Source organism: Papaver somniferum, chromosome 9, assembly GCF_003573695.1.
Source record: "Papaver somniferum cultivar HN1 chromosome 9, ASM357369v1, whole genome shotgun sequence".
Lineage (NCBI taxonomy): Eukaryota > Viridiplantae > Streptophyta > Magnoliopsida > Ranunculales > Papaveraceae > Papaver > Papaver somniferum.
This window is the reverse complement of record NC_039366.1, coordinates 147,400,600-147,415,608: the sequence shown is the minus strand read 5'-3', so window position 1 is coordinate 147,415,608 and position 15,009 is coordinate 147,400,600. Positions and strand designations below refer to the sequence as shown.

The 15,009-nt window shown below is 39.2% G+C and overlaps 1 protein-coding gene and 1 pseudogene across 3 annotated transcripts; one reads left to right on the top strand and one right to left on the bottom strand.

The window, feature by feature from the left end:
* Positions 1–533: 533 nt before the first annotated feature.
* Positions 534–3,839, top strand: LOC113308030 (annotated as a pseudogene).
* Positions 3,840–4,009: 170 nt separating this feature from the next.
* LOC113310990 lies at positions 4,010–13,887 on the bottom strand. 3 transcript variants are annotated; one of them, XM_026559820.1, is made up of 11 exons: positions 13,549–13,887; positions 13,100–13,202; positions 11,807–12,984; positions 11,323–11,505; positions 10,693–11,224; positions 10,270–10,617; positions 8,917–9,423; positions 8,520–8,836; positions 8,151–8,249; positions 7,841–7,972; positions 4,010–6,297 (listed from the first exon to the last, which is right to left on the bottom strand). In XM_026559820.1, exons 1-11 carry the CDS (start codon positions 13,693–13,695, stop codon positions 4,564–4,566), a joined length of 5,280 nt encoding a protein of 1,759 aa, XP_026415605.1. In that variant the 5' UTR covers positions 13,696–13,887; the 3' UTR covers positions 4,010–4,563. The 3 variants fall into 3 exon arrangements, with proteins under 3 accessions (XP_026415605.1, XP_026415606.1, XP_026415607.1); XM_026559821.1 differs by having other exon boundaries at positions 8,151–8,246; XM_026559822.1 differs by having other exon boundaries at positions 13,351–13,692.
* Positions 13,888–15,009: the final 1,122 nt, after the last annotated feature.

The window sequence follows — 15,009 nt, the reverse complement described above, 5'->3', positions numbered from 1 at the left end:
CAAAACTGAGGCTTTGCCATACCCATAGGAACCGGCCTAAGCACTAGTTCAGCTGAAATCCTTTCTGCACATGAGACATGAGGTGCCTTGAGCAAGTCTTACTTACGAGTTACTTCATAACAACTTCTAGTCTAGGAATAAAATCAACTTGAAGCTTGGAATCGAATCTACAAAAGCCTTTAGCATCATCGCTCTTTACTCTTTTAACAAAAAAAAAATAGAAAAAGCGAGCTGTAGTGATTGTGAAATTCTAATTCGTAATTCAGAATATAAACATAATTCTAATGATAGGTGCGACATATCATAAAAAATATTTGGTGGGTGTTTCTTTTTATCATCAATGAATAATGAATATTAGAGCATATAGGTGTGGGAGCAGATTCGTCCAGCAGTATCTTTGAAACTTGTACTATCAAGCCAACCTCAATATTTTCGACTTTATTTTTCCTTACAACAGTTTTACAGTACCATAACATATCTGCCTATAAATACACCTGGTCTGCCTTCCAGTTTTATCAGAGATTTAAGGCATACAAAGAATTTCTATCTAGTAATGACCTTTAACAAAACCCACATTGAAGCTTCATCCAATGGTGCATGGCAAGGTGATAACCCATTAAACTATGCCCTTCCTCTCTTGATTATACAGACCTTACTAGTCCTTTTTGTCAGCCATTCGCTGACTCTAGTTCTTAAGCCTCTTCGACAACCTAAGGTCATAGCTGAGATTCTTGTAAGTATGCATGTCTTCACTTCTCGGCACCTCATTCACATCGTTTAAACCAACAAAATTGCGCATTACGTTTTGATGTTTTTGTTTATGTAATCTATGATTTATATATGTGACTCTGTCTGGTTTAATGTTTAGGGTGGCATTCTTTTGGGTCCATCAGCTCTAGGTCGTAACAAAGCGTATTTAGATCGAATATTTCCACCATGGAGTGCACCAATACTCGAAACAGTTGCAAGCATTGGACTCTTATTCTTTCTCTTTCTAGTCGGTCTTGAACTTGATCTAAATTCAATTCGACGAAGTGGTAAATGAGCTTTCAGCATTGCAATATCTGGTATCTTAGTACCTTTCATCTCCGGTGTAGGTGTTGCTTTGATTCTCCGTAAAACCATCAAAGGTGAACAAAATGTTGGTTTCGCTCAATTCGTAGTTTTCATGGGCGTGTCACTTTCTATTACTGCTTTCCCTGTGCTAGCCCGCATTTTAGCAGAACTTAAGCTATTAACAACCCAAGTTGGTGAAACGGCCATGGCTGCAGCCGCTTTCAATGATGTAGTGGCATGGGTGTTACTGGCCCTAGCTGTTGCCCTTGCAGAAGGTGGGGATCACAAGAAAAAACCGTTAGTGTCTGTATGGGTACTTCTGTGTGGTGTTGCTTTTGTTTTTATCATGTTATTTGCTGTTAGGCCTCTCATGGCTTGGGTATCTAAGCGGTGTTCATCAAAACATCAAGGAGCAGACGAAACTTATATATGTTTAACCCTTGCTGGAGTAATGCTGTCTGGATTCGCGACAGATTTAATCGGAATACATTCAATATTTGGTGCATTCATATTCGGACTAACGATACCAAAAGGAGAATTTGCTGGGAAATTAATAAAAAGAACAGAAGATTTTGTTACTGGTCTTTTGTTGCCACTTTATTTTGCTTCAAGTGGACTAAAAACTGATGTGACAAAAATGCATGGGATGGAAGCTTGGGGACTCTTACTACTTGTGACAACAACTGCATGTGCAGGAAAAATTGTAGGAACCTCTTTTGTTGCGATGATGAATAAGATACCTGTTAGGGAAGCGATGATACTTGGATTCCTGACGAATACTAAAGGATTAGTTGAGTTAATAGTTCTCAACCCTTTTTTACGTCCCCATGTCCCTCCCGTGTGGCGACATGGGGGCGCAAAAAGGAAAGAGAGAAATGGGGTTTCTCTCGCTTTTGGCATAGCGGGCCTCCTACTGGGGTATTGGCTAGGAGAAAAAGGTTTGTTTTCTTTCTTTTCTACCCCCATAATTTACCTTAAGGAAAATGCTAGTACTAAAATGGAAATGACTGATTGTGAATTTCAGGTCCTCAACGACGAGACGTTTGCCATCTTAATCCTCATGTCAATTCAACCCCAAGTGTGATGGCTATTTACAAACCCGCGCGTAATTCTTCATCCTGTGATGATACTCGTAGAAGAAGACGGTAAACTGAGTTCCCGTCATGCCGGCAGTTCAGTAATAACTCCGACAAGAAAAATCTTCGTATTCTTGCTTGCGTTCACGGAATAGGAAACATCCCTTCACTCATCAAACTCGTGGACTCAACTCGGTCTTCTCAAGCATCATCACTCATCAAACTTTATGTTATGCACTTTATGGAACTGACTGAACGTTCTTCTTCTATTCTAATGGTCCAACGGACTCGTCGAAACGGTCTCCCGTTTATCAACAGAATTTGTAAAGGTGCTGAGCCAGGGGACAGTTTCTGTGGCGTTTCAAGGATACAGCGATCAACTAGGTCGCGTCAAGGTACGCCATATGACTACAATATCCGACTTAACTACAATGCACGAGGATGTTTGCCACGTGGCAGAAGAAAAGAGGGTGGCGATGATGATCCTGCCATTTCATAAACAAGCCCGAAAGGGTGAGGGTGGCGAAATAGAGATGGTGAATGTCGGAGCGGGTTGGAGAGCTGTGAATCAGAGTTTGTTAAAACATGCACCATGTTCTGTAGCTGTGCTAGTACTAGTAGACCGTGGAATGGGCCGTGCCGATGAGCTTACAGGACCCGCTTCTGCGATCGTAGCACAGAGAGTGTGTGTTATATTTTTTGGTGGGCCTGACGATCGTGAAGCGCTGGACTTCGGGGGAAGAATGGCTGATCATCCAGGAGTAAATGTAACCGTTGTGAGGTTTGTTGAGCGGATGGCGGCAGAAAATAAAATCATTATACTTGATAGCATTTTGACTCCTGCTGCCCGTGAAAAGGTGTGATAATTTCTTTTTTTCCTTTCTCTTCCTTGTTAACAACAAAATGTATGGGCTAATCTGAATGTTGAACATGAATAAAACAGGAACTAGACGAGATTGCAATAGCCGAATTTTGTACGAGAAGGGACGGGCTAAGGATTTGTCTAGAGAAAGAGGCGGAGCGTATTAGCGAAGGAGTATTGACAATGGGGAGAAGCGGAGAGTATGCACTGATTGTAACAGGGAGAAGTCGATTCCCAACAAGAATGGTTGCAGAGTTATCGAAAGAACATACAACTGAACATGAAGAGCTCGGGCCGATTGGTGATATATTAGCTTCAACAGGGAATGGTGTTACTTCTTCGGTATTGGTAATCCAACAGCATAGCCCTGTAGCAAATGCTGCTAATCCGGCTCCAAAAATCTTGTCATTAGCTCCTGTAGATTTCTCAAGTGGTAGCAAAACTGGTGCACCTCTAGACATCTCCAAAGCAGTATTCTCTGCTGTTTAGTCAAAGCATAGATCTGTGAGGGTGCGGGTATTCATGTTTACACTTCGGGATATTCATGTTTACAGATTGCACGGCATGAGTATCCAGATACTTAGCTAGAGAGTTCTCAAGGCAATCAAATCGGGACAGAAGGCCACCTGTTCAGTATTTGGAGTGACGCCCAATACAAAAGCATTTACATAAATAACGGGTGGAACCTTTGAGCCTTTCAATAAGTTGGCAGGAATCTGATTCTATTGCTCAGAATGCTACACTACCACTTGCGTACTTCTCTTAAAATACAGTATAAATATAAATGCAGGTTCTTGCTTTCCTACTAGGCTACTATCATAGCAAAACCTGTGGTTTCAGAACCAAATTAACCAATTATTGCATCAGCCAAACCAGTTTTTTTTTTCCCGAAACATGTCCGGTAATTTCTCATCTGACAAACAACAAATACATACATGAAAAGGAAGCTATGAAGGTCCGTATGAACATTCACCCCAAGACTGAAAAATTCAGGCAGATAAAACACACTGCAGAGATTCAAAATATAATTTCTTCTTTAATTTATTTAATTTATACCGTGAGGTACAAAATCTCTCAGGTAACCATCAAGTTTAGAGCTGAGTTTGTATCAATATATATCTAAAACAACACTTGCACTTAGTGAACCTACAAAAGGAAAGGAGAAAAAACAACCAACTGATGGCAACAAAAGAAACCAAAAGTGTGCATATACCTCCAGTACAACAGCACTATCTTACCCCCTCAAGAAGTTCTGGACGCTGTGGGAGCAACCAACACTGAGCTAGCTGCAAGTTAAACCTTCACTCTATACATATAATGTGCCCTCCTAGTTAGCTTCAACTGCAAAACTGGCCACCATTATTACATCCAAACTGCTTTCCATCAGAAAGAAACGAAAATCTCCAGCTAGGAGTATAGGATGGCCCCCTACTGTTTTCTTCTATGTATATATGTATCTGTTCTTAATCCTACTTTAGGTCCCAATTTTTTTTCCAGCACCAGGTCCTCTTTATGCACCGCCAATGTCCTTTCAAACATACCAAAAAAAAATAATCTGATTTAAGAAACTCATTCTAAATTGACACCCCTCCTCCTTGCAGCATCAATAACAACGCCCATGTTTCCTGTAACCTTAGAGAAGTCAAAGTATGATTTCCAGAGCTTAACTGAAAAGGGATAAATTGATACAGCCTGCTGGTGAAATCTCTCAGAGATGCCATGAAGTTCTCCTAGGCTACACAGAACACCACAAGCTTCTACCCATGATTTCTCTGGTGCTAACGGATTCGACTGACATAAGGCATTAACCACAAGAGAGCTTGCCCAGAATGCAGCACTAGCAAAGGCGACACCATTACTGAAATTATGATGCTGAATAATCAACTCACACGCTGACAATGCTAAACGATAGTTGGCAGGGAAAATTTCCATTAGTACCTCAACATGATCGACAAGATCTTTAAGCTCGCCAAACTCTTTCGGCAAAAGCGAAGGTCCATACCATGCTTTCAGAATCGTATTTAAAAGCGAACAATTGCGTGAAACTGAACCTAGCATACAATTGACAAGTTGCCGAGTTCTTGGCTTTCTAATATCTTGGCAGAATTTCCTGGACAAAGGCTCAGAGAAAGGTGAAAACCGGGGATCACATAAATAAACATTTAAAAGGCCCAATATTCCACCACTTGCAAAGGCACCGTCTTCAATTGACTCCAACCTGTTAGAAAGAACAAACACAGCATGTTCACTCACGCAGTGCTTAAAATACTCCAGAGAAGCTATCTTTAAAGCTTTATCAATCATACGGCGTGCCGCAACCTGATCTTTCTGCAACACTTTATGGAGCGCTAAATTAAGCAATCCAAACAACTCGTCCTTTGATTTAGGATAAGAAACGCAACCATCTGGCTCTTCCGCTTGAAGACTAGAAACTTTCCAGCTATCCTCAAACCAGCGGACCATTAGCACCTCTGCGAATTTAATTTCCCCCTTTTCCAGAGCATATTGAGCATACTGGTTCCAAATGCACTGGATTCCAGGAACATCCTTAGGCCAACTATGCAATGCTTTTTCAAACCCTTCATATCCCAAATCGCCAGCAAATTTGTTATTTAAACGAGCCAATGTCAGAACAAAATCCAAGCAAGTTGGGTGCAGTTCAATGTATCCCTTTACCAAGTTCTTGCTGCATTCTGAGTCCTCGAGGACTTCTACACACTGAGCATGATAAACAGCTAGCAAATGTGCATATTTGTAATTGTTTTCCCTTTCATGTGAGTAACTGTTAATTTCATGACCAACTGAATCTATACCCACTTCCATCAATTTTAGAACTCGACACTTGTCATCAGCTGTTAAATGGACTGGAGAAGGCCATTCTATTGGTAATTGGAGTTCTTTTTCAAACTCAAATTGCTGTAACACTGAATCTGGCAGTTTCCTGTACATCACCAAGTAGACACAACAAACCCAGAATATACTTTTGTCAGATACAGATAAGAATGAAAGGATATTTGAGAGAGACATTGAACCCCAGTCAGAAATGCCTGTTTCAGTTAGGAGGAGTCCGTATATTCTTTGGACAGCCTTCCCAATATCCTCAGACATGCACAAGAATTCCATCATCTGCAAAAACAGGTCCAAGATGCATGCACTAATATGCATCTTATCACAGTCATTGGAAGATGCAAATCTACAGAATGCCCCGAGTGCAGTGTCATAAGCAACCAGACGATCCTCCACATGTATCCGACTATTGATGTACATAAGCCAGAGCTCGTAAGAATCTTCATTTTTCTGGATCTGTAGAAGAAGATATTGCGTATCCATGTGCAGCTTAAATTTCAATTCTTATGAAAAAAACAAACAAGTAAATGAATATGAGAAATAAGCTATTTTCATAAAACTACAAACAGTGAGGAAAAACAAAACCAGCAAAATTGACGGAAACAGCAGTGAATGCTATTTAATTAACAAGGTTTGCTGTGTTCGATTAGAGACAAATTGTCCAGATGCTGGGTTTAAGCATGTTATATTCTCCCAAAACAGAGAAGGAAAAAAAAATGAACCCTACAGGCAAAGGACTTGGATTTAACTGTAACACAAAAGCAAAAACTAATATAACAGAGACAGGATAGATTTAACTTCAATTTAATCTTCAGATGTAGGTTGTAAAAAGTGTATGTGTTCTAAAGATACACGAATAAATCATATGTCACCCAATAGGCTAGATAGGGTTACCTATCTTATCTTATAAAATTCGGCGTAACCAAGGTGCTTTCGTACAAACACGGTGTAAGGATTCTCTTATCGTATGCAAGCACACTAGAAATAATCAACATAAGACACATATGCATACCGAACTTGGAAAGCTAGTTTACACAATAGGTAATTTTCCATCGAGGATAGAATTACCGCTTGGCCAGCCTGTGGTGCAGCCAACTCAAAATGTGAAAAGCTCAAGATCAATTTCATTAAAGCTAGGTTTGAAAGAACATTTACTTAGGCTAGTCCAGGTGAAAATACAATAACGCCTTAAGATGACAAGGACGAATATCTCCAGCAGTTTTACATTACAATAAAAGTTTACTCTCTCTCTCTCTGCCACATAGGTTAGTGTCATGGTGTATATACAAAATGCTAATTACCTACAATGAGGGGGGTGGCCAAGTACTAGTTGTTACTTGCTACTACTAATACTATTATATCGCTTTATCATTCACGTGATATAGATAAATTGCAGGATGATATTCTCTTCATCAACTAGTTTATCCTCGTTTCAAAAACTTTTAATCCCTTTTGTCTAAAATATAATTAATATCTAGCTGTCTGTTTTGTGCAGTGATCATATATATATATACTATATAAACTTGAGCATACACAGAAATCTTTTCCACACACACCCCTTCAAGACAATGAACCTTACCACCGAGAAAAACCATGTATGCTAGAGTTTAAATGTGATATAGAAGAAAAAAAAAAGAATCTCCTAATTTGCTTGAAGTGCAAATATTTTCATAAGTTTCCATAAAATAAAATAAGAAAAACATTCAAATCCAATACAGGAATGCGAATGATAGGATGAAAGAAGAGTGATGCTGACTGCCACAGGTGACAGCAGCCTTCTAAGAACTAAGAAGTATGATATTTTGCTTACAAGCTCCACTATCCTAACAAATTTCATAAGAAAATCATACCAAGATGCTGATATCATTCCTAAGTGAATTCATTCTAATCATTCAGGTAAGGTCACGAAATGATTTTTGATAGGACTGAGGTTCAAACAATTTAAATAACGTAAATGCCAAAAAATCTTGTATATATCAACGAGCAAACAACAGCATACCGCATGAAGAAACATATCATCCTTCCCAGATCCTATAACCTTCTCATTCCTGTAGTACATGTGCAGATAAACCATCCATAGGACCACAGACGTAGGATCAGCCTCGAGCGCACGTGACAGCACTGCTAGAGCCTGCAACAACGATTCTAAGAAACGTGACAACGTAATAATTACCAGTCCCACGATTTTCAACATTATCAGTCCCACAAGCGCCACAGTTACAAAAGTCATTTCTTGTAGGATGAAGTGTTTACTCATTTTCTGAGATGACAACATCAAATAGTAATTATGAGGAAGTTGCAAATGACACCTTTTTCTTCCCCTCTCGTCTACTCACATCCTCACTGAAAAGAACAATCGCCAGCTCCAAGGATTGTTCAGGATCAGCCAAACCTTGTTTGTGTAGCTTCTAACAAAAAAGATGCACTCTAGAAGTTAGATCAAATATAAATACAGCAAAATATATACAAGATGGTGTTACCAACGCTGGAACACAGACTCCATTCTAAAATACATTCTAAAGACCCTGCAACATAATTTTGTAAAAACCCTTTTGTCGCATAGCACTTTGAGTTTGAGTGAGAATATATGGGAAAAACAAATACTGCAATATATTTTTAAGCGAGTCCTGTAAATAACAAAGGTCTACCACAAAACTACTGGAATTAGAATGACAAACCATTGCACTGTCTTGAGTCTTTAGATACAAAGACTGCCTGCCCCAGCTCCCTTGTCCTTCAATACGACCATCAGTAACATGCAGAAAAGGTGCATCTGCTAGCAGATATTTCCAACTTGGAGAGTTGACTATCAAGGAAGTGCTAAAACGGTTTAGACAGGACTGGCCCATACTATGAGCCAGCACAGATCTAGATGTACGTTGCGCTCCGAGAACATCTGAGCTAACTATATAAATTGGTGGAGCTGACATAAGCTGAGAAAGCTTGGGTCGACCATTGAATTCTCCAAGGTCTGATGACATTCCAACCTCGCAATCTACAAAATAAAAAAGACTTTCTGAAAATAGAGGATAATATGACACTTACCGCCAAGAACAAATCAGGTTAAAGCCATACCAGCACGTCCAGAATCACCATCCTGCTTTACATTTTTCCCGAAGTCCTTAACATGTTGCCAAGGACATTTCTCATTGTTGCATTTTCCTCGGAGCTCAAACATACAAAGTGGCCAAAATGGATCTACCGAAGGACCACAAACATACGAGCCGAATCCTTGCATATCAGTACCTTTGGTGATGTCCTCTATGAAATGTGCTCCAGAAGTGTCACACAGATCATATGCTTCGCCAGAAGTTTCAGACATGGATTTTTGTTTATCTCTCATCTGGAATCCTATGGAACCTATTGAAGCTGTATTCTTCAAATGATTAAATGCAGTCCTAAGAGCTGAGGAAGGCATGTCGGGGCCAGCAACAGTTCGCCTGCAAGCTTCTGTTGGAGCCATACTGCAATCATCAGGAGCAACAAACGCACGTGATTGAAGGTCAGAAAAGATATCACCAAGACACTGTTTTGTGACTTCACTAGTTCTGTGGATGATGTTTTCTCCCAGTCCCTTAGTACCTGGTTAAAAAGAAGGTGTTGCAAAGATTGTTAATCTCTTGGTAACAAATAGGCAACACAATCAAATCAAGAATGAAATAGTTCATGTTTAGTTTAAAGAACACAAATCCTCACAAAAAGGAAATTCAACGCCTAAATGGTGTCCAAACAGCATCATCCATTCAAATCAATCTAGACCTAGAAAGTCCCGCCATGTAATTTAGAAAAGCAAAGAAGCTCTTTTGCTTGAAAGAGGTGTAGAGACGATAAGCTAGCGAAAAAGATCTTCCAAATTACAGTTATTGTTCACTAGGTACTATGTCAGCATTTGCATTATCGAGCTGTTCTCTCGAACAGTCTGCCATGTATTAAGCCAATGGATGTTAAGTGGAATAACTGATTAAAATATGATCTTCAGGGCCCCACTAATAATAACATAAAACAAACTGCACACACACATGCACACACACAAAAAAAAAAAAGAAAAATAACTGCAGTTCACTGGAATCATCATGTTTTACTTAATTAAAGTTGCTTGAATTTCTCTCCAGTGCAAGCAACAATGGGTTGGAGAAGAAAATAATCAGGAGCTGCAACAAGACATGTGAAGTTTTATGCTCCTCCCAACTTGCAAGTTAAAAATCTACTAAACCTTACCAAATCAATTCATATGCGCAGGATTTACCGTTATTCGGACTTAAATTTGTTCTACGATAGAAAGTTTATGGTAAATACCATATCTAACAGTCCAAGGAGGAATAGTATTTATACACTTCCGTAAAATATATATAATTGTATATCATGTGCCCTGCTTAAACATGTTCAACATTTGGAAGTAAAAAATGCTTGAAAATGATAATATATTACCTCCACGGTCTAAAATTAGATTTTGCTCATCCTCCACAAGTGGCTGGTTAACCAAACCTGACAGAGATTTATTCTCAGCAAGACACTCCATTCCTTTGCTAACAGAGCCTTCAGCACCGCAGTGCAAATCACTGCTCCTCGATACAGATTTTGATCCTAGCCGGGAAAAAAGTTCAGTCCTCAGAGAGGCTTCAAGAAGTGCATAATCTTGAGGATCACTAGCAGAAGATTTCTTTTCTGGATTGTCTCTACATTCCACCTCAGCCATTCCAACACTTCTCTCATTTCCGCATGATAGCCTCGACTGAAAATTTCTAAAGTCGGTTGTTACTGCATCTTTATCTTCATCTGCAGACATGTTAGGATGGTTATATATCAGTGTAGTAGTAAGTGTCTGTATGCTGAAATACAATTGTAACATACCCGCATGAGGCACCATGCACGGTTGAGAAACTAAGCTGAGTGCACCGTTGTGTTGATATGGAGGGAGAAGAGCACCATCCTTCCCCTGAATGTTATCAGAGCCCAGCTGATTTGACCCCTCCAATTGTTTCTGCTTTCGATTACTTAAAGGAGGAAACTGGCCCAATTCAGTCCCTCGAAAATTATCAACTAAATTACACCTAGTGTCCAGATGGTTACGACACCTTGACGACCATGAAGAACTGGACTCCTCTATTATACAACCTTGAAGTTCAGAAGAAATACTGTCTCTTCTTCGAAAGAGATTTTGACATCTAGTGTTAGCCTCAACCAAAGCACTCTGCGCTTTACGATAAGCTTTAAGTGCCTTCCTTTCTTCAACCTCACACATCCTCCTGTGCTCCTGTGCTTCTTCCAACTCTTTGTCTTGAATTTCTTCCATTTTGGCTAAAGTCTGCACATCCATGGTATTGTCTACCAAGAGGTTTCCGCGTTCCAGAGAATTCAGGGGCCTTGTATTGATCGGTGTTGCCTTGCAATTATCAAAAGAAATACACTCAGATACCAAAGTGAACGTAAAATCCATACAAGTGGTGCAGCAAAAAATAACCATACAACACGTGTACTTACATAAGCATCTGCAACTTTATCAAATATAGAATCGCATGACAGCTTAAGTACTCTATCACCATGTGACACCTGGTTGTGTTCAATGCTCTGCGTGCGCAAATGCTTGTGTGGTGCATTCTTCTGCTGAGAAGTAGATGAATGAGGATCCCAAGAATCCCTAGGATGATTTGAACTTTTGGTGGCCTGTAAACATTCAGATTGATACTAACATGAGCATTCAAAGTGGAAAACATTAGAATGAAATCATTAACTTAGACAAGTTGAACCATATGAATAAATTGTTTTCCATTCTAAGCATAAGAGAATCTAAAAACAGGAAAACATAAATAGAAGCCACCAAAGATGGACAATAAGAATAACACAGGAAGAAAGAAAAATGCACCAATAAAAAATGTGATTTCTTTACAGGGCAAAAGTACTTATCACGGTATTTAGAAATATTAAGAGAAGACTCAACTATGTAACGGGGAGCAGCACAACTTACTGATTTCTCTGGGGAAAGCATCTTGCGCAAAGACGCCGCACCATCATGTATTCCTGATTTCATCAGTGCAAACTGTGATACTCTCCTCGATGGCACAGAAGAATCAAGCAACCCTGTCCCGTTACCAGAATTACTGTCATTAGGGGTATTGCCAGCTATGCTACAACTTCCTTGCTCATTAGGCATCTTAGAAGATGGGACGGCTGGATAGATGGTTTCGTTAAAAGATACAGAAGGTTCATAATCTTTCACTTCCTGTAAATTCCTAGGCTGGAGAGCTTGTGTCGATCTGTTTGCTACTATATCTGTTCTACCTACATGAATCTCTTTGGAACCATGTACCAGATCTTCACCACCGACACCATTATTTTTCCGCAATACCATCGGCAATTTGGATGTAGGCTCTGAGGCAGGTCTTCGCATTTCTTGTTCCCCATCAGAAATCAGCCTGCCACAGTTAGGATTGTCGATTTTCAAACGTTTATTGGCCTGTTCACTGGGAGAAAATTCAGAAAAGCTAACAGAAGCTGGTCTTCTCTGTACAGCTGCATTATCTTTTAGCCTTGGGCCACTATGTTCGTGATACAAACCCGAATCTCCTTCCAGTCTTTGCTGGACAGATTTAAGCTGAACCTTCAATTGATTTTCTCGTATTGCAATCTGCTGGCGCAAGCTATCTGCTTCACTATTGTTCAATCTCACACTTTGGCTACATTCACCTTCTTGGGTTGATGATGTCTTATTCAGAGGACCAGAACTTCGACTTTGAAACGCAGTGGAAAAAGATCCTGGGGTCTTGGAGTTGGCTCCATTGATTTTAGTCATTGATGATATGAATGTGTGACTTAAAGAAACCTTCTTAGGCATCATCTTTAATTGATTGCTCGAAGTTCGTTGCAAAACTTCTGGTTTTGTATGCGGTGAAGTAGGCGGTTTCTTATAAGTATGAACCCCAGTTATGTTATCTTTCTTTGCTAAAGGTTTTTGTGGTTTGTTATCTTCAGAATCACTCTCACTCTCGCTATCTGAGAATCTTATCACTAAGTTAGTGTCAGGCAATGGAGGCTTAGACCAACCAGGATTGTAGTGACAACCAGGTTTGAAGTTCTTCTTTACAGATGGTTTAACCTGTCTGTCCACAGAGCTAGCAGGTACTTTCACAGAAGAAACACATTTACCTGAAAAGCATAAAATTAATATGAATGCTCTTTTACCTATTACCCTAGTTTCAAAACTCAATAACAAAACCTAAATCTAAATGAAGGAGCATTTCATCAATACAAAACGACCTACCCATTGCAGAACTTGGAGTACTTAAGCTCTTGACAACAGTATCGCGCTCAGCCGGCTTGGGAGTTGAACTAGCAGACTGTGCAGCAGAACTAGTTATCAAATCCTGCATACATTTGACCAGAGAAATACTTATTACCCACTAATTAGAAGATAAATCCCCACAAGAGCTAAAATACAACAACGTACAATCTGAAAATGACCACCAAAATTCAAAAAAAAAAAAAACAATGGAAATACATAGAACAAGAGACCTTAAACAGGTGTAAGTTCAGAAAATACTCAAGATAGCAAACGGCATTAAGAGCAAAACCCTAATTTCAATAACTGAATGAACATACACCACAAACAACCTTGAATCAGAATAAATAAATAAATGATTCATTTAATATATAAACACAAATTAGACTGTACATACACACAAGATTCATTTAGGGTTTACTGAAATTTACATCATCTTCAGAAGAGACTAATTCGCCTTCTTCTCTGGCCGCCGTTTCAGGTGGTAGTGTTTTATCGGAATTATTAGATTTAGGGTTTACAGGCGAAGAAGACATGGATGCAATAGCTTGTGCCCTAAGTACATCAATCTCTTCCATTACCCACCACCACTACTTTCTCTCTCTGTCTCCTCTAACGTTTTCTGTGTTCGTCTCTAAACCGGTGGTTATATTTATATTCATGGAAAAATGATTAACAAAGGTGTGTTAGTATCAATCGCTGCCGTACGATTTGCACAAGATGAATCCTTGATCGCATAAAATATCTCTAGGATCCTAGGTGTGCCGTGTAACATCATGGGTTTTGAGTCATGGCCTCGTAGGGTATGAATCAGCAACCGTCGGCTTTGAGTATATTTTTTGGGATTTTGAGTTTTCCGCCTAAACGAGTTAGTGATCGACATTTCCCCCCAAATTGCTAATATTAGCAGTTTTCCCCCCTAAAACGATTTTCCGGTCAAAATTACCCTTATAGTATAATATACATGTGTGACCATTTCCAATGATCTTTAAGTATAAATTTTGTGCATTTTGTAAATCAACGTACATTTTCATTCAATAAACATTCAGTAATCAATTAGAAGTAAAATGATAATAAGGAAAAGAAATGAATACCTTCCTAATACATGAACTTCAATCTTGATTGGTATGTGTATTTGGCTACACACAACTGATGGAAGAAGGAGTACTTCAATGGCTTCTCAACCTTCTCATTTACCGGCTTCATTACCTTGATTTGATGAGAATCCACTGTCATGAACACCATCAAGTCCATCACCATAGCCACCACGAGAACCTGATGGTTTATGACTTAAATGACGACTATTGCCACATTTTATTCACATCCGACATTCCACATCATCACAAAATAGTCATGCCAAGAAGTTTATTTGACACTTTTTTTTTATCCCATCAGACAATCCGTTTTTCATGTAGATATAAACTAAGAATTGAGCATGGGTTATTAGTTATTACGCTAGAACTAGGAATATTTTACCAAATGCATACAGGCGCTTGATTTGTTTTCCGAATCTAAATTATGTATGGACAAATTTTGAAAAGGACAAGCAACTTTGTCTTATGCATTTCCCACTCTCAATTCGTTACAATACCATGTGATTTCACTCTTGATCTCAACTTCTCTCTTTTAGTTTCAAGCCATTTTACTCCCATTTATCAATCAATTATATTACATTTTAGTGTATCTAAAGTTTAAAACAAAGAGATTCATAGATCTGGAAACACTTCATTTAGTTTTTTTTGGTGGTTTTTATTGTTCACGGGGTGTTGAGAAGGAGGTATTTGACGGTGGTGATGATTTACACTTGCACAGTAAGGGTATTTTTTACCGAAAAAATATTTTAGGGGCAAGTTGCTAACATTAACAACTCGGAGGGAAGCTCAATCACTAAT